At 27.6% G+C, this 23,881-nt stretch overlaps 4 protein-coding genes across 13 annotated transcripts; 2 read left to right on the forward strand and 2 right to left on the reverse strand.

Annotated features, from left to right (window-relative positions):
• Window positions 1-467: 467 nt before the first annotated feature.
• LOC124948758 (T-complex protein 1 subunit eta) lies at window positions 468-3,711 on the reverse strand. 2 transcript variants are annotated; one of them, XR_007100829.1, is made up of 7 exons: window positions 3,566-3,711; window positions 2,499-2,759; window positions 1,938-2,267; window positions 1,375-1,847; window positions 1,022-1,291; window positions 598-942; window positions 468-500 (listed from the first exon to the last, which is right to left on the reverse strand). XR_007100829.1 is itself a non-coding variant. In XM_047492872.1 (6 exons), the coding sequence occupies exons 1-6, from the start codon at window positions 3,566-3,568 to the stop codon at window positions 666-668; spliced, it is 1,614 nt and encodes a 537-aa protein (XP_047348828.1). In that variant the 5' UTR covers window positions 3,569-3,711; the 3' UTR covers window positions 468-665. The 2 variants fall into 2 exon arrangements, 1 of the variants encoding a protein (XP_047348828.1); XM_047492872.1 differs by having other exon boundaries at window positions 468-942.
• Window positions 3,712-4,797: 1,086 nt separating this feature from the next.
• Window positions 4,798-7,652, forward strand: LOC124948764 (adenylate kinase isoenzyme 1). 3 transcript variants are annotated; one of them, XM_047492886.1, is made up of 5 exons: window positions 4,798-5,083; window positions 6,450-6,743; window positions 6,848-6,973; window positions 7,036-7,221; window positions 7,522-7,652. In XM_047492886.1, exons 2-5 carry the CDS (start codon window positions 6,558-6,560, stop codon window positions 7,591-7,593), a joined length of 570 nt encoding a protein of 189 aa, XP_047348842.1. In that variant the 5' UTR covers window positions 4,798-5,083; window positions 6,450-6,557; the 3' UTR covers window positions 7,594-7,652. The 3 variants fall into 3 exon arrangements, with proteins under 3 accessions (XP_047348842.1, XP_047348841.1, XP_047348843.1); XM_047492885.1 differs by lacking the exon at window positions 4,798-5,083 and adding an exon at window positions 5,470-5,613; XM_047492887.1 differs by lacking the exon at window positions 4,798-5,083 and adding an exon at window positions 6,015-6,040.
• A 483-nt stretch (window positions 7,653-8,135) lies between these two features.
• LOC124948762 (C-type lectin domain family 4 member E) lies at window positions 8,136-9,796 on the forward strand. The gene is made up of 4 exons (XM_047492882.1): window positions 8,136-8,719; window positions 8,803-8,952; window positions 9,027-9,254; window positions 9,527-9,796. Exons 1-4 carry the CDS (start codon window positions 8,473-8,475, stop codon window positions 9,703-9,705), a joined length of 804 nt encoding a protein of 267 aa, XP_047348838.1. The 5' UTR covers window positions 8,136-8,472; the 3' UTR covers window positions 9,706-9,796.
• A 1,292-nt stretch (window positions 9,797-11,088) lies between these two features.
• On the reverse strand, window positions 11,089-17,642 carry LOC124948757 (SH3 domain-containing kinase-binding protein 1-like). Of its 7 annotated transcripts, XM_047492871.1 has the most exons (10): window positions 17,056-17,387; window positions 16,752-16,761; window positions 16,550-16,677; window positions 16,060-16,464; window positions 15,751-15,964; window positions 15,262-15,641; window positions 15,066-15,167; window positions 14,888-14,985; window positions 14,634-14,799; window positions 11,089-14,506 (listed from the first exon to the last, which is right to left on the reverse strand). In XM_047492871.1, exons 3-10 carry the CDS (start codon window positions 16,616-16,618, stop codon window positions 14,399-14,401), a joined length of 1,542 nt encoding a protein of 513 aa, XP_047348827.1. In that variant the 5' UTR covers window positions 16,619-16,677; window positions 16,752-16,761; window positions 17,056-17,387; the 3' UTR covers window positions 11,089-14,398. The 7 variants fall into 7 exon arrangements, with proteins under 7 accessions (XP_047348827.1, XP_047348826.1, XP_047348824.1 ...); XM_047492870.1 differs by lacking the exons at window positions 16,752-16,761; window positions 17,056-17,387 and adding an exon at window positions 17,513-17,642; XM_047492868.1 differs by lacking the exon at window positions 17,056-17,387 and adding an exon at window positions 17,513-17,633 and having other exon boundaries at window positions 16,550-16,761.
• Window positions 17,643-23,881: the final 6,239 nt, after the last annotated feature.

A 23,881-nucleotide genomic window follows, 5' to 3' on the forward strand; every position in this document is an offset into this window, starting at 1 on the left:
AACGTTTTCTACCGATTGGTCTAAATTTAGGCGGTAAATTTAAGGACTACAAAATTAATTGACGTCACACGCGCGTCCGCATACCACATGTCCACGTAAGATCAGGTAAATTTTAATTAACTCTTATTAAAATCATAATCTCGTGAAAAAAATTTGACTAGAAATTTTTCTTTTCTTTTATTTAAGTATTTATTACTTAATATGTATTAAATATTACAAAAGATGAACTTTATAATGCTATATATATATATATGAAAACGATACAAATTTAATGCGTGCGATTACTATATTTGAATAGCGTTTAAGTTAAGGCATTGAATTATATAAGCAAGTAATACTATTTTATAACTAGTTATCTATTTCATTAAGATCATTAAATTTTCTCATATTAAAAGATTAATGTAAAAAAAATTTTAAGAAAGATTCTAATTGATTTTCAATTTGGATAATGGGATTGTTCATTTAAGTAATATCGCTCATGTATTTATTGTATGCTGCAACTGAAAAATATCATATACAAATCAAATCTTAATTTGTAAAATTAATAATATATAGTTGTTAAACTTTCAATGTTAATAAGTACAACAGAATATTTACTGTAGTACATGAAGATTAAAATTCTTTGTTTATTTTTTTTTAGTTTTCTTCTCCAATGTAATGACATATTACATTGGTCTTCCCATTCCACGACCTTCAGAATCATTAGTGCTTCTTGGATTTTTTATTGTCTCATCTACAGATAAAATTAAACAGGCAGCTTCGGTTGCTGCAGTTAAAGCATTGATTTTAACTACTGCAGGTTCCCAAACACAAGCTTCCATATTGTCAGCTATATCTTCAGAATTTATATCAACACCATACCAATACAGGCCTTTATGATGCTTCTGTCGCAATTTATTTAGAATATTTGTTGCATCAAAACCGGCATTGTCACATAATTGTCTACAGCAAAAAAAAAAAAAGAATGATTACATTTTCAAAGAGTTTTTGCAAGTGAAAGTAATTTAAATAAAATCTATACCTAGGTATAATTTCAAGAGCTCTTGCCAATGCACCAATTAGTAACTGTTCTTTCCCTGCAATTGTACGGGAATAATCGCGCAAAGTTTTTGATAGTTCCATTTCGATACTCCCACCACCGGCAACAATGGCATCATTTTTTACCATACGTCTTACTACCATAATTGCATCGTGAAGAGATCTTTCCGTTTCTTCTAAAAATTGTTCTGCTCCGCCACGTAAAATAAATGTACAAGTTTTAGCATTACGACATTTACGGAGTACATTAAATCTAAAAAACAGAAATATTATAGCTTTTAGTACCAGTAGAACAGATTAAAAAAAAAAAAAAAAAAAAAATTGTTTTTTCATTACCTTTCGCTACCAATTTGCTTTTCTTCAAAGAGACCACAATCTCCAAGATCTAATTCTTTGATATCATGTATAGTAGTCAAAATGCTTCCTCCACATGCTTTCATTATTCTCTTTAAATCTTCATCTGGAACTCTACCAGCACAAAACATATCTCTATCGGCAAAATATTGTGTCGCTACATCTCCAATCGGCAATTTCGATAATACTATATTTGCCCCAATTTGCCAAATCTTTTCAAGTTTATCATATAAAATTTTCCATTCTGCATCAACGATTTTCTGATATTCTGCAACATTATCTACACGAACTTCCGCATTATCTCTCTCTGCTTTAAGTTCTAATTCAATGTTTAATAGAGCAATTTTGCAATTGGAATAGTTCTTAGGCTGCATTTCAAATCCAGCGTATGAAAAAGTTTTTTTAAATGCAACACCTTCAATTAACTCTGAATCCTCTAAAGCTCCGCCAGATACCTATATATTAAATAAATAATTGCAAGTTTTTAATGAGTTAATAACATATTTTATATGTACATGTATTATCAGTAAAAACAAATATAATACCTTCTTAAAACCGATCATATTTAAAGGCAATAAATCATCTAACATCATAACAGCTTTCACAACTAATTCGCTAAAATACTTCTTTTGCTGATGAATTAATTTTGAACTCATAGAAGTGGCTGCACATTCTTTCAAGAGGTTTTCTTGATTTTTAAGATCATCTTTATTCATTTTAATACTTAATGCATTGATTTTCTCAATTGCAAGTTGTAAAGCACGACGCAAAGCTTTGATTATGATACGTGGATGCACACCCTCTTCGATAAATGGTTTCATTTGTTTCAGAAATTCTCCTGCTAATAGAACAACACTGGTTGTACCATCGCCAACCTACACAAAATAATATATTCCAATTTATTAAATTTTGGTTCTAAGATTACTTCCATTTATATGTTGGATATTATTGAAGCAATTTCATAACTACAAGAAATTACTAGTCTATACATCCTCTGTTCAATTTTCTCTAAATAAAGAACAACAGTATTTCTTTTTTATACTTTTGTTCTATACTTTAATAGAGAGAAAAATACCATAAAAATTTTGTAATATAATGAAATTTACCTCTGCATCTTGAGACTTCGCAATGTCTACCAAGGTCTTAGCTGCAGGATGTACAATTTCTAATAGTTTTAATATAGTAGCACCATCATTAGAAATAGTGCTTTTAGAATTTTGATCTACAATAAGCTTATCCATACCACGAGGACCTAACGTGGTCCTCACAGCATCTACAACCACTTGACATGCATTTATATTTGATATTACTTGTTGTTTTCCTTGAGATGCATCTGTACCTTCTTTCAACAAAATTATTTGAGGTTGCTGGAAATAAAAATTAATTGGTATAAGATATAACGTCAATAAAAAATATCTTTTTAATAACAAAAGTGAATAGTACTCTCATATATCTTCCCATCTTTTTAATTTTTGTTCTTTTTGCTTTTTTATATAATTTTTTCCAATGCTTTACAAATTATTAAATATTCTTTATCAATTGTGCACTTTATTATATTATACTATTTAAAACAACTGAATTGAGAGTCTATAGTCATTCATTTATTATCTATAAAACATTTAAGATACTTGGCTAGTTTGTTAGAATGATTTTTTATTCTATGACAATATAATATTGTAAATTTCTGAATTTGTTCTTTTACGTATTTTAAACAAGAGAAAATACAAAGTATGAGTTTTTATTTAAGTAATTAATTAAGTAAATAAATATATATGTAATATTAATTATAATGTATATATATATATATTATCTTTATATTCTAAAAAGATAAATACTTCTTTTACCGGCAAAGTTAAGTGGGCGTGAGTCAAAATTAATTTCCTTATAAGGTTAGAAGAATATAATCTCTAATAAAATCTTACAAAGCTTTTGTGTACGTATATATGTATATGATCATAGTTTTATTAATGAAAAAAAAATATAAAAAAAAAATTTTACTAACATAGAATATGAATAAATAAATTAATTTGAAGGAATAACATAAAATATAATTCATGGCTAAGATAGAAAAGTCAAGTAATATTTGGTTACATTGTTTTATATAAAAAATACAAGCTAATGTAAAACAAGTGTATGTTTATATATAATAACATATTGTATTAGAAAAACCTACCATCTTTTTAAATTCTTGTATGAAATTTTTCCTTTAAATTCACCCAATGTGGTTTTTAGCAAAAAATCAGAATCTTAAGTTCAGAACAAATTGTCATGAACCATTTAATAAGGTTTACGAACTTCTGCAGAGGAGTAAAAATTTGTTTGTATCTTCATTATCGACAGATCCTGTACCTTCAATTATGAAATATAAAAACATATATAGCAATTGATATATATATATATATATAATATATTACTTTTATTATTTTTTAAATGAAAAAGATATTAAAAGATATAAAACATTATACAATAATACAAGTATAATAATTCACCAATCAGCAACAAGTAATTGTAATAAAATATACATGAGAGAGAGAGAGAGAGAGAACTAACCTTTACTAAAACGTCACTATATTGGGTTCCCGCCTTTTATATTACAGTTCGAATTTATTTGATATTCTACGAGATAAAAACAATTAATTAAATAAAATAATAATGATGTATATTTATCATTAATCTTAATTATAATGTATGCGGAAATTAAAAGCTTAATATAATGTATGAAAGATCGAGAATTTTTATGGAGAAATATAAAAACGGGAACGTAGTAAATGAATTTTTTTGCTATAAAACTTTTTAATTTTGTTAGTTTAATTAAAATCAAATTAAACAATTAAAAATATATTACAAAGTAGAAAAAGAAAATCAAAAAATAATCTTGTTAAACAATTTTTAAATGTGTGTATTCAAAAATAATAGTGCAGATGTATTTATTTTTAGTTTAATAATGCGTTGTTACGAACATTCATACATACATAGATACATATATACATATATACATACATAGATATATACAGACGTGTGTGTTGTATATATTTCAGTATATGCTTACAGTACGTATGTGTATGTATTACTATATTACTTTCTTTTTTTAAATACATAGGTAAAAGAAATAAGAAAGAAAGGCGTTTAATGATTTTCCTTCAAAACATGAAAATTTCGTATATCTAGAATGAAAATATGAAACAGAAGATTTTTTTAATAAATACATAAAAATTTTAATCTCGTAAATGTGGTAGGATAAAATTTCTAAGGATATATACTGTCACACGATATTACCCGGGATCAAGCTCCACCTACACATTTATTTTTAATCGCTCCTAAGTAGTAAAGCATCACTGCGCGCGCGTATATATGGACACACATATATATATATATATAAATTTACAGATTTTTTTTTAATACATCGTTCAGCGATTCAATCGAAAGTTGTCGGAGAAGAACGTGAGCGTTCTCTGTCGATTACGTTCATATCTTTTTGCTTTTCTTCTTTTTGTTTCAGTATATACTATTCGTTTCTCTATCTTTTTATTTCTTTTAATCATTTTATTCTCTTCTGATTATTACGAAAGATAAGAAGCATTGTTAAATCGTGTTTTCACGCAAGCTGTTCGTCTATTCTTATCTCTTTCTTTTGAATTTGTCTTTACGTGACTATTTATTACTTCTGACATTTAATCATAATAATTATAAGGTAACGAATATTTTATTACGATGTAACATCGATAACAATAAATAATCCATTTGATATAATAGTATGTAATTAACATTAATGAAAATAACTCGATCATTTATAACACATCATCACTTCTTTGATATTTTATGTTATTAATAGAAATAAAAAAAATGATAATAGTTATACGATAAAAATATCGTAGGACGGTATAAATGATTTCAAATTACACGATAAGGAATATATTACTTTTTCTTTTTTTCTTTTTTTTTTCAACTTTTAATTAACAATTTGTATGTGTCTATCGATTTAATTCTTCGAAACTTATGATAGCAAATTGGATCGTTTCTCTTCCTGAATCTGACTGAATGTAATACGTGACCTTTAAGTCAGTGCGAATGCGCAAAATTTTACCCCCACTTATCATCCACGAGCCAATGGCAAATCGATATATTCGAAATTTTCACGCGAAAGCACTACTGAACTATTCTTGTCGGCAGTAGCGACTGTGGTTGCGACTACGGAACTTGCGACGTCCGGTCATGTAGATAGTGAGTACTCTAACTCTCCAAGGTGGACACTTTTAAGAATCTTTTTTCATTCGTTTATCATTGATTTATTATAATTAAAATCATTTTTATTAATTTAATTTCCCCTGTTTTATCAAACTTCATTATTTTGTAGGATGAAAAACTGTACGAATTTTGGATCTAATTCGTGATGATTTATTAAAATAGATTATTAGCATAATTATGTATACATATATATATTTTTTTTTATTAACATTATTATATAGAAAAACACGATATCAATATTTCATATTGAATTATATTGATTAATAATTATATGTCACGATATTTTTTATCTTGTAGTAAAGAAACATATTAAAATTGATTGATTAGATTTGATTAAAATGTATTTATCAGATAACATTTTGATATTGAAAAAAATCCATTAGCGAGAAGGAGATCGCAATAGGTGAGTCTCGTTTGAAGTAGGTCAAGTACAGTGTCGCTGTTTAAAAATGTATGTCATGTGGAAGAAGGCTTTAATGCCGTCGAAGCTTTAATATTAGAATTTATATTTATAATGGAAAAAGAAGAAAAAAAATAAGAAAAAAGAATCGAGTAAATAATACAGGATGGGTGCCGGTTTTTCCATATATAATGGACCCTGTGTAAAATTTTTTTTTAAACAAATAAACTTAAGCATGAGATGAACGTTTATAATTAACCTTTTAACTCTCTAATGAATAATTTATTATATACCGTGAAACAAGCGACGATATGAAAATGAATAAATCAGTTTTCACATCTTTTTTATCGATAGAAAAAAAATTCTTTCGTTAAAAATGATTTATCAATATAATAAAAATATAAAATTGTAGGTTGAGGAAGGATTAGATAGGTGCACTAAGAATCTTTGTAAAGTACGAATACAAAAAACAGAAGACTTACCGAAATCAAATTTGATAGAATTTAATTCGTCAGAAAATATGAAGACGATATGGGTGATTGGTGGTCCTGGATGTGGAAAGGGAACGCAATGCGATCGTATAATCAAAAAATATGGATTTTTACATTTAAGTAGCGGTGATCTTTTGCGAGATGAAGTAGCAAGCGGTAGCCCTAGAGGAGCTTCGCTTCAAGAATTAATGTCCAAGGGCTTATTCGTACCAACGGTAAAAGAAAGATATTCGATATTTATATTCAACTTTAAATTTCTAAAAAAGATTCAATTTACAATGAAAATATCATAGAGAGGAATGATCTCTTTTTTCAGTAGGATATCGTGTTGGAACTTATAAAGGAAAAGATGGAAAAAGCAAGTACCGAAGGTACTACGAAAACAGGTTTCCTTATCGATGGATATCCTCGTGAATTGGAACAAGGGATCCTTTTTGAAAAAAATGTAAGATATCAATTTCTCTTTTTTCGATTAAATTGATATCATTTGGAATGATCGTTGAATAGGTTTGTCCAGTTGATCTCATCTTATTTTTTGATGTATCTAACGAAACAATGACTAAAAGGCTTCTCGGCCGTGCCGAAGTATCTCAAAGAGCTGACGATAACGCTGAGACCATCAAGAAAAGAATCGAGATATTTAACGAAAAGAATGACAAAATTGTAGAACATTACAAGGACAAACTTGTTAGGGTATGATTTCATTTTCATTAACACCTTATACGTGTGAGGAATATTTGTCACATATATCGCTGATTATTTTTAACGATTTCACGAAATAAAATTAACACCACTAAAAGTCATACGTAACATATTTAAAATAGTATTTAAGAAAACTATATTTATGCGTCAGAAATTGTCCTGGTATTGAGAAAACGCATAAATTAAGTAAAAAAAAAATATTCCATCACGCGCATATAAAATGTTAATAATTTTGTTAATAATAATCGAATAATCTTTATTTTATATCTGATTTTAATCAAATGTTTCCAGATTAACGCCGAAGGAAGCGTCGATGAAATATTCGATGAAGTTTGTAAAGCGCTCGATCGTTTGTTGGCTTAATGTTTTGGCAAAGCACACAACCCTGTGATCTTTTCTCAAGCATAGCCTAATTGTCTGTCAAGTCCAAAAAAGATTTTTAGACAGAGATATTAAGCAATATACGAAGTGTGTGATAATACCGTTTACATTGTAATAATCGTTTACATTGTACTAAGATTCTATCCTAAAAAAGAAAAATCGCTCTGAATAAGTGTGATAAATTTTTATTTCATTTTTTCTCGTAAAAATTTGAGTACATCCGGTATTTTTAACATTTACTTTAAGCAATGAATCTTACGGAACTTTCTTATACTTCATATTTATGAAATATAAACAAAAGATAAACCTTTCAGACGCTTAATCCCTAAGATTAGGGTTTTCAGGCGAATTGATTTTATGTCAACAATTGTGAGAGCGATTAACGGAACACCCATACCTACAATTATTAGAATAGGAAAGAGTTAATATTATGATTTCATTTAACGATAAAACAATCTACTCAAGCAATATTATGTTATTACAGCTTTTCACATATCGATCGATACTATGAATGCGTAATAAATTGTATATTGGAATTATTTCTGAAGTCTACATTACTTTATTGATTACCGATTAGATGAATGATTCATCTATTATCTAATCCTTTTATCAGTATATAGGATACACGCATTTATATGTATCCATACTGATGCTATTACTATAAGTACGATCTTTCAGTAATTTTAATTTGAATTGTGTTGCATTGTTGGTGCGTCAACTTTATCCGGATATTCGTGTGACATTTATTTCCTTTTTTCGATCACATGAAATATAATATTATCTACATGATGTTACATTGTAATATTATTATCAGACGTTCTTTTCAAATACTTGCAGAGTTCGTAATTTATTAATACAGATATGAACTATTTCATTATATTATCTGTCTTATTGATAACAAATTTTTTATTGGACTCAAGTCATTGTGATCGTTGTTGTACTATTAATCTTCGAAAATTGCCATCGTATAAATTAAGCCGTATCGGAGCACGTTCGGATGAAACAATTATTTCAAGAAAAATAGTTCATAATTTGTACGAGTGTAAAGAATTCGCTGCATCGAGGAAAGCATTGGCGTTTAACTTCGGCCTAAACATCAATTTAAATGGTGAGGAAACACAAAAAAAAATATTATTATACATAAAACATTCTTTTTAATAAAAAGTATCTTGCCCTTTTTAATTAATAAAGGAAGTATCATTAGAAATCATTTGAGAAATGAAGCTTCGAACAGAAATCTGTGCCAGGCTTTACAATGTCCAGAAATATATAACTCTTCGTCATTGATAAGGGACAAGAATTATCGATACTACAGCATTTATCCTAATTACATCAATTCTGGTAATTAACACGAAACTAAATGAAAATTAATTTATTTGTTGTAATGAAAAAAGAAAAAAATTGATATCTTTCAGGAGGAGGTACAATAGTTTGTGTACCCGAAGCAGGATTATTTATGTTATCGAATAACAATTTAAATTATACTCAAGCTCAAATGTTTTGTCAGAAATTGAACGGATCACTTGCGCATGTGATAAGCGAAGAACGTATGAATGGCTTGGCTAAGTTTCTTTCGCATAAGATTCCAAGATACGTTGGTCTGAGTAATAATGACGACGAAAAAATTTGGAAAAATTCGTTCGGTTGTAATTTATTTATTTTTTATATATTATTATTTTATGAGACTTTAAGATAATATTAATCCACCCTTAACGGTCAATGCTTTTTTTTTTAATACACTTTTACAAGATGACAAAGTATTAGCTAAATTTAGGAGGAAAAAAAAAAAAAAGAAAAAAGAGGCATTTTATTTTTTATAGCATAATTGCGTAACTGTGATGGACATTATATATGTTCTTTCGACCGTTAAAGGTTCAATTACAAAATATTAATTTTGGTTTCATTATTACTACAGATGAACCTTTGTTGTGTTTCGAATATCGTGCATGGGGCATAAGAGAACCTTCTAATTCAAGAGGATGCGTTGCTATTCTTACGTCTTCATCTAATTCATCCATTACAGCTTTTTGGAAAGTTATACCTTGTTACGTTTCGTTACCTTATATATGTGAAATTTTTCCACAATATCAATAAATAAAAAATATAATATTATAACATAATTATATAATTATATATACATATGGATAATATTTGTATCAGGGTAAATAAAAGTTGAATCTACTTATGTACAGATATTTAATCTAAAACTACAAGAATCTTTAGTATTATGCTTAGAGAACTAGAATATTTACAAATATGAATTAAAACAACATAACTCTGTACGTGCGCACAATTGACAGGAAACAAGAAGAAAAATATAACTCTCACTCATTGTTGCTTATGTGTATGAATGCATGTTCGTGTTCGTATTTGTGTCTGTGTGTGTATGTTATATATATATATATATATATATATATATATATATATATATATATATATATATATATACATATTTTTAATTTAATAATTTTAAAAATGCTCTTCCTGATACTTCAATTCTATATTTGTAAAGCTTATGGTCTTAAAACTATTAATTACATCTACACACATTGTCTTTAACAAGCTATAACGTAACATTTATCCTGGATCTTAAGATACATTGTTACTGAAACAATGGTTTTAATAGGACTTTAAAAAACATGTTAATAATAAAACATGTATGATATATAAATGTCTTACAATGACATTCGATGTAAAGCAACAATAAGAAACGAACTATTAAAAAAATATATATGTACGTATATGCATATATTATGTATATATTATGCTTATATATTATTATATAATATATAACATATTTCTTTTATATATATATATATATATATATATATATATATATATATATATATATATATATATATATATATATGAGCAATTATTTTATATATGGTTCTGGATGAAGATTAAAATATATTTGTGAATTTTGTAACTACAATAAATCTCCATTTATCATTGTTTAATTCATATTACATTTTAATTCTGAATTCTGTTTAAAACATGCAATCCAGTTGCACACTTCTATTCAAACTAAATTCTTCTTATCATGTAATATTTCAATATTACGGTCTCAAGACTAAGTCAATCTTAGAAGAATAAATATATGTTACTAATCATAATATTGTCCTAATCATCAAATTATTATATAGATCTGTTAATCGGATACTTTTGATAAATGAAGTTCTACTGTATCTATATAGAGCAGTCAAATGAAAGTTCGTTTATGTTATTTTATGGAGAATTAGTATGAGATAAAATTAATATCAATATGAGAACAAAAATTATATTTAATATTTTACATAATGAATACAAAAACTGATAGGCCTCTCATTTGACTGTACTCTCTTTTTTTATTATTAATGTATAATAAAATTTCTGTTCTCTCAACATACCATTAAATTACATTAGTATAATCTGTTTGTTTTTTTTTGTTTTGTTATTTCATGTAAAATATTTATAATTATCATAAAACAAATAAAATAGATAAAATAACGTATACAATATATTTGCAAATTTAAAATATTAATATTTATGTGCAAAAATAAGTTTAAAAGTATCTAGTAAAAGTATATCATACAGAAATAATCAAAGCTTTGTTATAAAGATTGTACAAAGATTTATATAAACAGGATTTTTTTAGTTATTTGTTGATGTGCTTCATATAAATAATTCATTAATACGCGAAAAGTATTGGTCCATTCTTATGTAAAAATTACCTTTATAGTATTATAGGCAAGTATAAACTAATGCATTTGAAAATTGAGCGTTTTCATGCTGTCTACAAATGAATTATACAATATTTTGTGCCAAATAAGTTCGTTTAAAAATGAAATATATCGATAAGAAATGTAACTAGATAAACAAAATGATATATATATATATATATATATATAAATATATATTCAGAAAAACAAAAACGATTATGGCACATAATAACTTCATTATATTATTTTAGGGTGATGAAGTGAATGGACCATATAGTTTATGATACACAAGTACAAGAGTAGTTTATCCATTTGAGTAATAATCAATGTTTAAAGTTTGTGCATAAATTATCCTGCAGAAAGCAAAAGTATGGTGAAAATTTATCTGCTAATTTTCAATTATTTAATTTTGCAATATATTTGACTCTAAGAAATAAATTTTTATTAAATATTCATGCAGAAAATATAATAAATAGTGCTAAAAAAAAATATAAGAACTTTTCCAATTTTGCTTAAAACTATTATTGTCCTGTGATAAATCTACAAGAATAAGCAAAAGTGATGAAGCTGTTAGCAGAAATAATGATCTTAGAGAAATGACATTTTCTTGTATAAAGCTATATAAAAAAATCACTTGACTTGATTATTATGCAGTGAAATATAAAAGTATAAAACGATTTGTTTATGGTGCGATATACACATATTTTGTTGTTTTCTAATAAATGATGTGTTTTAAAGTGTTAGATATCTTTTATAAGCATGGTCAGCATTACATGCTTGTTAAGAAGACTTAGTAAAAATATTAATCACTATTGTACACTTATATAGTTAGCACAAAGTAGGATGATAAAGTACTAGTACTATATCTTTTCCAAATAGGATTCATTTCAATAACAATTGTCTTGTTGGGTTTACGGCTTTATGATTCTGTCTACAATATAATTCAAATTACTTTTTTCTATAGGTTTTTTTTTTTTTTTAAGTTTTCTCTTTAAATCTATTTTACATGGCAAAATTGTATATCTGTAATAAGTTATTGATATGTTCCTACAATATATTTTACAGAGGCAATATATTTTTTTGCCATTTCTAATATGTGGTACAGAGTGTGTAATCATAGTGATTAAATACGCATTAAAATAGATTATAATAAAGAGAAGTTTATAAGCTTGTTATTGAAAAAATTTGTTTGCACACATGTTATATTTTTACCATGTTTCATTCATTAATGAAAAGCAATAAGCTTACACATTGCATTATCATAATTCGGGATGATTCGCATAGAAAAAAATACATCGTATTTCAAGTGTGCTCCAAATTTTTCACAACCCTATAATAATGCATGTGTAATTAGATGAACACATTTTTTTTTTTAACTAGAACGATACCTCCTTATTTAGTAGATATTTTATTTATTGCTTGAATAAGGAATGTATTTATATAACTATTCTACATATCTTTGTTTAGAAATATATAAACTTTTTGGAATGCTTTAAAAATTTTCATGCAGCATTAGGCAATGTTATGTAAAATGAAGCAAAAGTTTAAATATAATATTAATATGAACAAGATGAATAGCCCTAAACCCAAAAGACTTTGGTATTACCAAAAGTAATTTTTTTAATATATAGAAAATAGTACGAGCAATTATTTGTTGCTTATAGACAAATTTTGATCATTATATAAATTAACTCTGTGCGCATTAAGTGTAAAAGAAAGTTTATGCGTCACAATATTTATATTTCATATATAATGTATATTTTACATTAACAGTCACATTTATGATCACGAATATTGATTTTATGTATTCTGATATTTGCAGGATATAATCCAAGAAAATTTGATTTATCAGACTAGAATTTTTATACTAAATTTTTAATAAAAATTTCAGATATTGCGTTATTGTATATTATATATGTTTCTTATGCATTCACACATAAATAAAATATGTCCGAAAATTTTCTCATTGCGGAAATGAATAATGTTAGTATGCTTTGCCCGAATCAGTAGTTAGATTTTAACAAATATTTATATAAAAAATTAAATATCGTATCTAGTTCGTGTTCATGTTATATATTTACTTAAAATTTTGCTCTTTTAGGAAAATAAAAAATTTGTCAAATGTTCAACGATTTCATAATAATGCCAAACATAGCTTTTTTATTTGTTTTACTATAAGTGTTTTATATGTTTCAATTCATGCCTGTGTGATAGATTCTTTTTCTCATTGTTTACTACCTCATTCATATGTGTATACTACAAATTCGTGATATATTTGTATATCACTTACTTTATTAGCACCATTTGAAAAGCAATACTTAAAAAATGACACATTCAATTTTTGGACTTAATGTATCAACAAGCTAGTCACAACTTGTATTTATAAATATGGTTATGAGTTTCCAGATAAGTGCTTTGTATTTCAATGAATGGAGGCACCTCACAAATGCAGTGAACAGAGTAGGGTGTATTGGCACTCACGAATGAATAAACTTACTATGAATTATTATCGTTATATGAATATTGCGAGGCATCTATTAAATCGACAAAAATCACATTGTATTCAATTAAACTGTTGGTTTAAGTACTTAAGCTTTTCTTTTTCAATAGATAAAACTTTGATTGCTATAATGAGGCAATTTTTGGTATTTTTTTTTATAACAATAAAAGTTTTTGTCTGCGAAAATATGTCACTAATATATAAAACATCACAATTAAAAAAAAAAAAAAAAAAAAAAAAATATCGAAATAATAAAAAAAAGAAAAAATCTGGCTGATATCGTGAGATCACAAAATATCAAAATCATGCAAAGAAAAAAAACAGAGAATATTTATGATTAAAAAATCTTAGATGGAATGTTGCGTTTATGGCCAGAATAGGCAAATACTGTTACTGCATTGGTGGAGCAAACAAAAAAATGACACCACCAAAATCAATAAATATATAACAACCATGATAATAGTACTAGTAATAATTATGCTATTAGTAGTATTAGTACTTCGTTATTTGCAACATGATGACAAACAACAAAGTTATAAAAATACGTTTCAGGAAATACGCATCAATTTTCACATATTAAAATGTTTTAAACTTTGTTATTAATAGAGGCATTTGTCATAAGTGGTACAAGCTGTTCGGAGAGTTGTTGTACAGTTTGCTGCAATAGTGCCTGTTTTTCTTCCAGCATGGCAACCTTTATATGAATAAGTCAATATTGATAAAATAAAAAATTTTAAAGATACAAAATTTAAGACAATTTAGTTGTTTATATGAAAAGATATTTTTAAGAAAAATTATATTTAATAATTGTATATATTTACCCTTTCTAGCAGTTGACTATAAAGATGATATGGAACAAAGGACAAAGTCCCAGGTGTAGTTACAGTCCCATGGTCTGTTGTATCTAACTTTTTTTCTTTTTCTTTTTGTTTATCTTCACATTCTGTTTCTTGTTTGACAACAGTATCGACAGTATTAGAAGATAACCTGTTACATTAGAAAATGTTCTCATATAAGTCTCAAATGAAAAAAATTTAAAAATAATAATAAATACATATTGTATTTATAAATATACCGTGAAAAAGTTTTTTCTTTCTTAACTTCCGGCTTGTCAACACGATCAACTGATCCGACTTTTCTCCTTTCCGATTGATTCATTTTTAATTCTTCTACCTACATAAATAAACAATATCAAGAATATTAAATAACAAAGAATTTTTATTTTAATATAAAGCGAAAATTTGTAATTATACCCAAGGTGCCTTCTTTCTTGTTTTTGCTGAAAGTTTTTCATTGTCATCTTCCCTTAATGATTCTAATGTTTCTTCAGTGTTACCGTTTGATAAATTATCTTCCTAAAATACGAATAAAATAAATAATGTACGGTAAAAGAAATCTTATTAGAAGGTTAATTTTATGTACTATTGAAATTAAATGTATATTAAATACCGTTATCGTTGTATTATGTAAGATGATCGTTGTTGTGGTAGCATGATGTCGTAAATGTTGAGAAGAAGGTAAACGACGACGGGGTGCTTTTGCACGTGAAGCTGTTAAGTGCGAAAGTGGTGCTCCTTCACCTCTTTCTACTCCATCTAATTCTTCTCCAAGTGCAATGCTTGGATTTCCATTGCTATTATTAGTTCCAGTATCACTCACAAAATGTTTCAAATTAGAAATGAGTGAATGATTGCCCATTGTTTTCTTTTCTCCATTTCCTCCCCCACTACTTCCTCCCCCTCCTCCAATATTAGACAAAGGTGATGTTGATGATACAGTAGACGATGTTGATATCATTTTTTTAGTAGTTTCCATGGTACTAAAATGATCTGAAAGATAAGAGCAATCATTGATTTTAAAATATCAGCGATATAATGTATTATATTTTTTAGAAAGTATAAACTTCATACTCCATGTATATAAAATGAAAAGATATACCTGTATGTATATTTTTTGGATCTAAACTTTTTCTAGCATGTGCTTTCTCACTTTTCTTTAGTTGATGAGCATGCTTTGCAACAGATTTACTAGTTAGCTGACTGGTTTCGTGCCATTGTTCTTGCTCTTGATGATCATTTTTTGTCCCAATAACCTCAACAAAATTATCAGGAAATAAGCCAATTTGTCCTCTCAATTCTCCTTTCCACCAACCCTTTAATAACAATAATAAAGTATCGCTTTATTCTTCCCTTTTCCCATTAAATATATTTTACTGTTAAAAATTAAATTTTTTTAGTAAGAACTTACTTTATCTGGCGCATCTCTAGAAAGTATTGCAATGATTTCTCCTTCTACCAAAGTTAATTCATCCTCATTAGCTGCCTCATATGCATAGAGAACTCTACAATATTCCTTTTTATCTTTCTTGTGTTTATCTTCTTCTTCATAACTTAAATGAACAAAATTCGAAGGGAAGACACCGACTCTCCCTCTAAGTCTACCTCTCCACCATCCTTCCTCTACTTCGCCCAAGAATTCTATGGAATCTTGAGGTACAAGAGTTAATTCATCTTCATTACAAGGTTCATAACTGTATAGAACTTTACACCACCTCCTTCCAGATCCCCCATTACGCAAAGTGACTTCTTCCGGTTTTGTACTACTAACGGTTTCAGTTGTGCTCGCACCACTTGTTGGAGATGGATCCAACACCTACCAAGATAAACAATTATTATATCATAATTAGAGATTCTAAAAATAAAATAAAATAACAGATTATAAAAGATGTAATATGTACCTTAACAAAATTATCAGGGAACATGCCACGCTTATCTCTTAAAGTACCTTCCCACCAACCACCCAACATCACTTTAATTTCTTTTATTATGTCTCCTTTTCTCAGAGTTAATTCATCAGGTTCCCTAGCTAAATAATTATATTCTACAATCGCCTCCATCTTTCTTTTAAAGTTTATAGTTCATGAATATATTATGTCTTACAATATTATATCTGAAAGGAAGAGAATTGATCTAAATACCCGTTAGAAAAAAAATCTATTGAATGTTTTTTTCTCATACAAATGAAAGTTTTAATAGAGACAAAAAAATCTTTAATTTTAAATTATCATTCTCAATTCTTAAAACGTTCATTTTAATTTTACTCGACTTTTCACGAAAATATTAGAATCATTTTCAAAGAATAAACTATAAAATATTAAAGAAATCTGTAGGAGAATAACAATGCTGTTGAAACGAATAAACACGCGTGACAAAAGGTAGCATACGTATAATTAGGACGAGATACCTGTCCGAGGTAATCATTCATCTATCGAGCATTCTATAGTCTTCACAGTAACGAACAAACTTATGAGCATCATCGTAAGATAATGTTTAAAAAACGAGATGTTAGGATCGAAAAATTTAGGCGTATCCCAAACTCGATTGACAGCCCAACGAATCTGTCATAGTAGCCATCTTGGACTTGGAGACTCGGGGTCAACTTCAAGATGCAATCTGGGTAAATCGCGCGTGCCAACTTCATTGGCGGTGATCGAAGAACGCGCCAAATCGTAATCTGTGCCGGTTCGTTGGCCGTATCTTAAAAGTCTTTTCTATGAAAACTTGTTGAATAAGTTCAATAGATATGGCGCTTTCATTTGTTATGTATTATCGCCACGTGACTAAGAATTGTAAAGAAAAACTATTGTCTCTTCCTCTTCAAAAGAACATTATTTTTCACTTTTAACTTTGAATATACTTACCCTTTAATTATCAATAAAACATCAAAATATTTATTGCCAACGAAATCATTGAAGTCCCTCGACACGACTGTGTTCCTATTCCGATAACAATACGTTATTCATCGTTCGCTCGATGATTCATGCTCACAATCGATCTACTCTTATCAGGAAGACCTTACACATATTGTCTATGTGTGAGGAATATCAATAGCATTATATTCCCGTTGTTCATACAGTATTCGTTTCATACGATTTTATTATTTTCTATAATTGAGTTTTTTAATAAACCTTTTATAAATCATTCATTTTATTCGCAAAAGAATGCGGATAAAAGAAAATTTATCAGTCATAAATATTTCTTATATTTAAAAGAAATAGAAGTATCAAAAGTGTAGGATTTTTAGAATATGTAGACTTTTCACGAACACGTTTTACATTAGCGTCGATTTTCCAATAAGAAAAACGCGGTAAAATTTGAATTTGAATAAGTTTCTCAATAATTTTTATTTTTGGTAAGTAATCGATGAATGAAGTACATATATATATATATATATATATATATATATATATATATATATATATAATAATAATCAGGTATCATAGGTAAAAAGTGTGCATCTTTATTATTTATTATTGATTCACACATCAAGTTGTACAATCGTCTCTACAAACATAATGATTTACGAATATATATCGCAAAACGACGTTGTGTGTCGAAAATTGTCGAGGTAACGAGCGCAACATAATTCTATTGTCTTAAACTTAATTCTAATCTCTCTCTAATAAAGAAAATGTTTAAAAATATGCGTCGTTTGGAATAAAATTACAGAAATATTTTTTGAAAAAAAAAAAAGAAAAAAAAAAAAGAAAGAAAGAAAGACAAAATAGATATATCAACGAAGTCTTTCCTTTGGTGGGGGAAAAAAAAAAAAGAAAAGAAATTATTTGAAAAAAATCTTTTTTCTAAGCGATACACGAGAATATTAAATCGTTACTTCGTAAACGTTTTTACGCTTAGCACAAACTCTTAACGTTGATTATTTATGTCCGACACGTTTCTTAGCAGATAAAAGTTTTTGAAAAAAATTCATATACCATTTGAAAATTTTCTAAATTGAGATTAGAATAAAAAAAATTTAAGCAATAATTTGTTTAATAAATGCATTATTAATCCTGACGCAACCACATCCTTCAAATTTGTTCGGATACGAAAAAAATTCCGATTTACGGATATTAATGGTGAAGTTAAAAATAATAAATGGAGCGTGTATGTTTATATTATATTCTAAGAGATTTCTATTCACGAAGACCAGCTTCGAAGAAGAAACGAAACGTCTCGGTAAGAGTTAGAGAGGAGGAAAACGATCCAGCGTTTCTTATAACAAAGAACAAAACAAAAAAGAAAAAAGAACGTAGGCTGTCCTATCGGCGCAAATTCTTACAAATTGACATCTCTCTCTCTCTCTCTCTCTCTCTCTTTCTCTCTGTCTCTATCATTCTATCTCTATCTCTTTTTGCTCTCATCATTCTATATTCTTTATCTCTTACTTAAGCGCTTTTAAAAATCGCATTTCTCTTGCTTTTAAAAAATTGGCGTTAACGAAAGCCGACGATAATGCGCATAGCGCGTCTTTGGCGTCTACTCGATAGTCATGAGTAAAGAATTCGACTATCGATTATTGATTATTATCAATAAATCGAAAGTGATCACCCTAATAAGAAAGAGCATCAATCAAGATTGTGACTTTATAAAACAATAATCAGAAGAATTAAACTTCTGTTACGTTTCTTTCTTTCTTTCATTCTTTCTCTCTTTCTCTTTCTTTCTTTTTATTTTATATAAATCTCCTCTATCGAGAGTTATAAACATATAAAAGCAACAAAGATATACGACTGTATCGTGAATAACGCACGTATGTGTGTGATGTATATATATATATATATATATATATATATATATATATATATATATATATACACACATATATATATATATACCTTTAATGCAAATAGTACAAAGCCTATAATCGTAATCGTTACGTTTTTGCATTTGGTATTACGAATGCGGCTTGAAATGAACGTTATACTTATATTGAAATTTGGCGGGAAGACTCCAGCGCCATATTTATAACATTGCTTGCTCGTTACGAAATTCGATCGATCGAGGATCATGCGCTTGTTTCCTTCTTTTTTTTTTTTTTCACGATATCAGCATTCTAATCCTTCGCAACAACGCACTAATACGTACTCATAATCTTCAGTCAATTTATTTCTTTGTCTTCTTCTTTTACTTCATCTTCTTTATTTTTTTTTTTTTTTTTTTTTTTTTTTTTTTACATAAGATCAAGTGCAAAGAGATTAACATCGCTGTGTGTTGCGCGCGCGTAATGTATATGTGTGTGTGTGTGTGTGTGAAATTCGTGATAGTCGGTACGAAATATTTTTGCGAAAAAATCGTAACTTTTGGTCGATTTCATATCCTTTTATTTGTTCTCTTTCTCTCTTTATTTATCTCTTTTCTTTACTACAAGCAGCTATTTTCTTATTTCGTTTTATTTTTTCTTTATCTTTTTCTTTATCTCCTTCCATCTTTCTCTCTCACTCACTTCTTTCTTCTCTCTCTCTCCCTCTCTCTCTCTCTCTCTCTCTCTCTCTCTCTCCTCTTTCTCTCTCCTTTTCTCGTCTTAATAATTGTTGGTAGGCACAATAAAGGCGTATTTTTCTTCTCTCTTGTCAGCATTTAAACGAAGATCGCGAACAGGAAGTGAGTATTATGATCTTAACGTTATTAAAAATGTCTATTCTACTACAAAAATGCGATTGTGCGATTTATTTACGCGTCATAATCACTAGAATGTGCTCCGTAATTAATATGTATATCGACGATCGTAAATTATCTTCTAATTTATTTATTTATTTATTTAATTATTTTTCTTCATCTTCCTTTCGAGTACGTTTTCTCAAAGGACAGTGCAATAATAGTGCCGGCGTTCGCGATTGTCGATCTCGATCGTCGTTCTCCGTAATTTTATTTTCTCATAAATTCCTCCCTTTTCTTTATTGACGTAAACAACGAAAAGTTTCTCTCTTTTCTCTCGCCATCGACGTCATTCTAATTAAGAAATAATTATTCAAAAAGGGACGTATTCAAGTAAATCTATTCGACTAAAGCATAATAATAATGATAATAATAGTGGCAATAATGGCAATGATAATGATAATGATAATAATTATAATAACAGTAATAATAATAATAATAATGAATCTTTCTTTTTATCTATCCTATTTTCCTGTTTATCTTGTTAATTCTTTCCTATTATCAGTCTTATTTTAGTTATGTCATTCAATTTGCATTAAAATAAACTCATTAATAATATAATGAGAAGATATCACTTTTTCATTATTACAATTTTGTTAAACATATATGTAAATATGATCGTTCAAATTGCCGGTAATAATAAAATATTATTTACCGACTGCAAATACAAATTTAATGATACAACTAAAATAATGGCGGCCAGCTAACAGAAAAGATCTATGATCATGATGATGATGATGACGATCATAATAATAATAATAATAATAATAATAATAATGATAATAATAATAATAATAATAATAATAATAATAATAATAATAATAATAATAATAATAGTAATAATAATAATAGTAATAATATTAATAATCTTAATAATAATAGTAATAATAATAATAATAATAATAGTAATAATATTAATAATAATAATAATAACAATAATAATAATTATTATAATAATTGTGATACAATGATAATGATAATAATAATATTTATCAAATATTGCACCATATATTCCTCCTTCACGCGACCTGGTCTTTATATCTAGATATATAGAAAGACCACATAAACCGTATTAAACGATCACTTTATTTCAAAACGAAAGTTCTCGAACATTTCGAGATGAAGAAAATGAAACTACGAACTTATTCTTACTTATTGCTTGGTTGCTGTGAATAAAAAAAGAAAAAAAGAAAAAATGGTCGAGAACTTTCGTTCTTGTCGATGGACAAATAAAGCAATACAAAAAGTTTGCTAGATTTATCGCTATTCTTCTTTGTTGTTGTTGTTGTTATTGTTTTTATCTTCTTCATATTTCTTTTTCTTTTTTTTTATCTTTTTTTCTTTTAATGATTATCAAAGCGCTTAAATCAAATATCGCACGTAGATAGTGGCACGTAATTGGACGCCGTTGGCAGCGTATCAAAACATACATTTTCTCTTTCTTTTCTCTTTCTCCCTCTCTTTCTCTCTCTCTCTTTCTCTCGAATAAAAATTGTGATACGCTAAGTTTCTAACTATAATAAATCCTTCCGATATCCTTACATCAACGCCATTTTATTTGTCCATATACTTATCATTCCGCGCATACCAAAAGCGGAAGCTTCAATTTTCATGAGTATCAAGAATTGTGACAAAATGATCATACGTATAAATATATACATATATATACGATATATATATATATATATATATATATATATTTATACGTATGCATGTATGTGTGTATGTATACGTATGTGTGTGTCTGTATACATATGTATACATAGAGTGTGTCATTTAAATCATTATTCCCTCAAATATCTACGAAATTGTTGATAATATAATAAAAAATAGAAATAAAAATAAAATGATTTTTAAAGGGCAGATATTCAAGGATATTAATTTAAATGGAAGAATTAGCATACGTATGTATATGTATGTATATAGAGAATGCACGAGTTACGCTCATGCGAGAGAACATCATCGTTCTAAGATATCATCTAAAAATGACTACATCATAACATTCATTCTCTTTAAATTCGCGAATCGATTCTTTTTAATTTTCAATTGACTCTTCGCTTTCAAGAAGCTATTACTTGGGATGATTGGAACAATCATGCGAATTCATCTACGACAAATAAAGAAATTGTTCCGTAGTGACAATCGATCATCATCGTATTCGTTTCATTATCTTCACAGTCGATACATCTATACATAAGTGTTCTTCTCTCTCTTTTTTTTTTTTTTTTTTATATTTTTTTTTTCTTCTTTTTTCTTGTTGACTAATAATCATAATACGCTTTAACAAAAGTATTCTCTCACATTGTACGTATATAAATATCATAGAGTTAGAAGTGCACCAAGCGACAAAAATATTTTTTGGGCGATATTATCATTATCGACGACGAAATTACGTGATATTTTCGTATCTCTATATACATTTTAGGCCCTTCGAGAAAATCTCAAATTTTGCCAATAATTTCTGGTGTTCATTCTTTTTTCTTTCTTTCATTTTTTTTATTATTCAAACATGTCGAACTCGTTTTAATTCATACTTTGTAACGTTAACATCTTTATAACTCAGTATTAACTTTTTAAAATTTTGCAACAAATTTTGAACTCGTTTTGTAATCTTTTTTACTTTCTTTTTTTTCTTTTTTCTTTTTTACGTACACGTACGTAACTATCGTATAACAAAGTTTTTTTGACAAATGCTGTTGAGTACATATATATAGTTTTCAAAATTGTCACGTGCCTCAAAAATAATTTGTAAATTGGCAAATAGATCAGATTACTTTTTCGTTCGTTTCTTTTTCTGTCGTTCATTTTTCGTCTCGTAATGTTAGAAAGAAAATATTTTCTCTCTCTCTCTCTTTCTCTTTCTCTCTCTCTCTCTTTCTCTTTCTCTCTCTTTGTAATATAATAGTAGTAGTAATAGTAATAGTAGTAGTATTAATACGTCAGTGCGTCTTGTGCGAGGTGTATGTATGTACGTATGCATGTAAATTCGGCAGAGCAAAAGAGATATTTTGCTAGTCGTTTATTTATTTATTTACTTATTCGTATCTCATAAAATGCGCGATATATCGAAAGTAGTATGAAAAAGCTTACGATGGCAAATATAGAGCAATACAAATGTAATTCTTACGAAGATGTTAAAAATTCTTTTTCGAAATATCATCAAATCTATGTTATGTATGTATATATGTATCTATGTGCGTATATATGTATGTATTTATATACGTATGTATGTATGTATGTATGTATGTATGTATGTATCTATGTGCGTATGTATGTATGTATTTATATACGTATGTATGTATATATATATTCATGTACTGTAAGAAATTGATTTGGAAATTTGACAAATCGCGACGTAAGATCTTACAAGATTATAATCGTAGCTAATAATAAAATGTAAACGCCTAATCAAAATTCGATGAAGCCGATCAGCCTTCATGATTTTTTATTTCTATTTCAAAATCAATTTTCCTTACTTTGTGTGCCGATTGACGATATCGACACAACTATCACAATTAATTTTATCTTTAGAGTAAGAAAGACCAAGGAGGAGGAATCTTTTGCCATAGAAA

Source organism: Vespa velutina, chromosome 4 (genome assembly GCF_912470025.1).
Source record: "Vespa velutina chromosome 4, iVesVel2.1, whole genome shotgun sequence".
In the NCBI taxonomy this organism is placed as follows: domain Eukaryota; kingdom Metazoa; phylum Arthropoda; class Insecta; order Hymenoptera; family Vespidae; genus Vespa; species Vespa velutina.

Excerpts from the sequence above, each read along its gene's own strand:
- LOC124948762 (XM_047492882.1), top strand. The coding sequence starts at position 8,473 with ATGAACTATTTCATTATATTATCTGTCTTATTGATAACAAATTTTTTA. Across the intron at positions 8,720-8,802 it reads CCTAAACATCAATTTAAATG|GAAGTATCATTAGAAATCAT; the intron begins GTGAGGAAACAC and ends TAATTAATAAAG. Across the intron at positions 8,953-9,026 it reads TCCTAATTACATCAATTCTG|GAGGAGGTACAATAGTTTGT; the intron begins GTAATTAACACG and ends GATATCTTTCAG.
- LOC124948757 (XM_047492865.1), bottom strand. The coding sequence starts at position 17,072 with ATGATTACCTCGGACAGGTATCTCGTCCTAATTATAC. Across the intron at positions 15,965-16,059 it reads CTAGAGATGCGCCAGATAAA|GGTTGGTGGAAAGGAGAATT; the intron begins GTAAGTTCTTAC and ends TTGTTATTAAAG. Across the intron at positions 15,168-15,261 it reads TACATAATACAACGATAACG|GAAGATAATTTATCAAACGG; the intron begins GTATTTAATATA and ends TTCGTATTTTAG.
- LOC124948764 (XM_047492886.1), top strand. The coding sequence starts at position 6,558 with ATGAAGACGATATGGGTGATTGGTGGTCCTGGATGTGGAAAGGGAACG. Across the intron at positions 6,744-6,847 it reads AGGGCTTATTCGTACCAACG|GATATCGTGTTGGAACTTAT; the intron begins GTAAAAGAAAGA and ends TTTTTTCAGTAG. Across the intron at positions 6,974-7,035 it reads GGATCCTTTTTGAAAAAAAT|GTTTGTCCAGTTGATCTCAT; the intron begins GTAAGATATCAA and ends ATCGTTGAATAG.
- LOC124948758 (XM_047492872.1), bottom strand. Across the intron at positions 1,848-1,937 it reads ATATGATCGGTTTTAAGAAG|GTATCTGGCGGAGCTTTAGA; the intron begins GTATTATATTTG and ends TTTAATATATAG. Across the intron at positions 943-1,021 it reads GCTCTTGAAATTATACCTAG|ACAATTATGTGACAATGCCG; the intron begins GTATAGATTTTA and ends TTTTTGCTGTAG.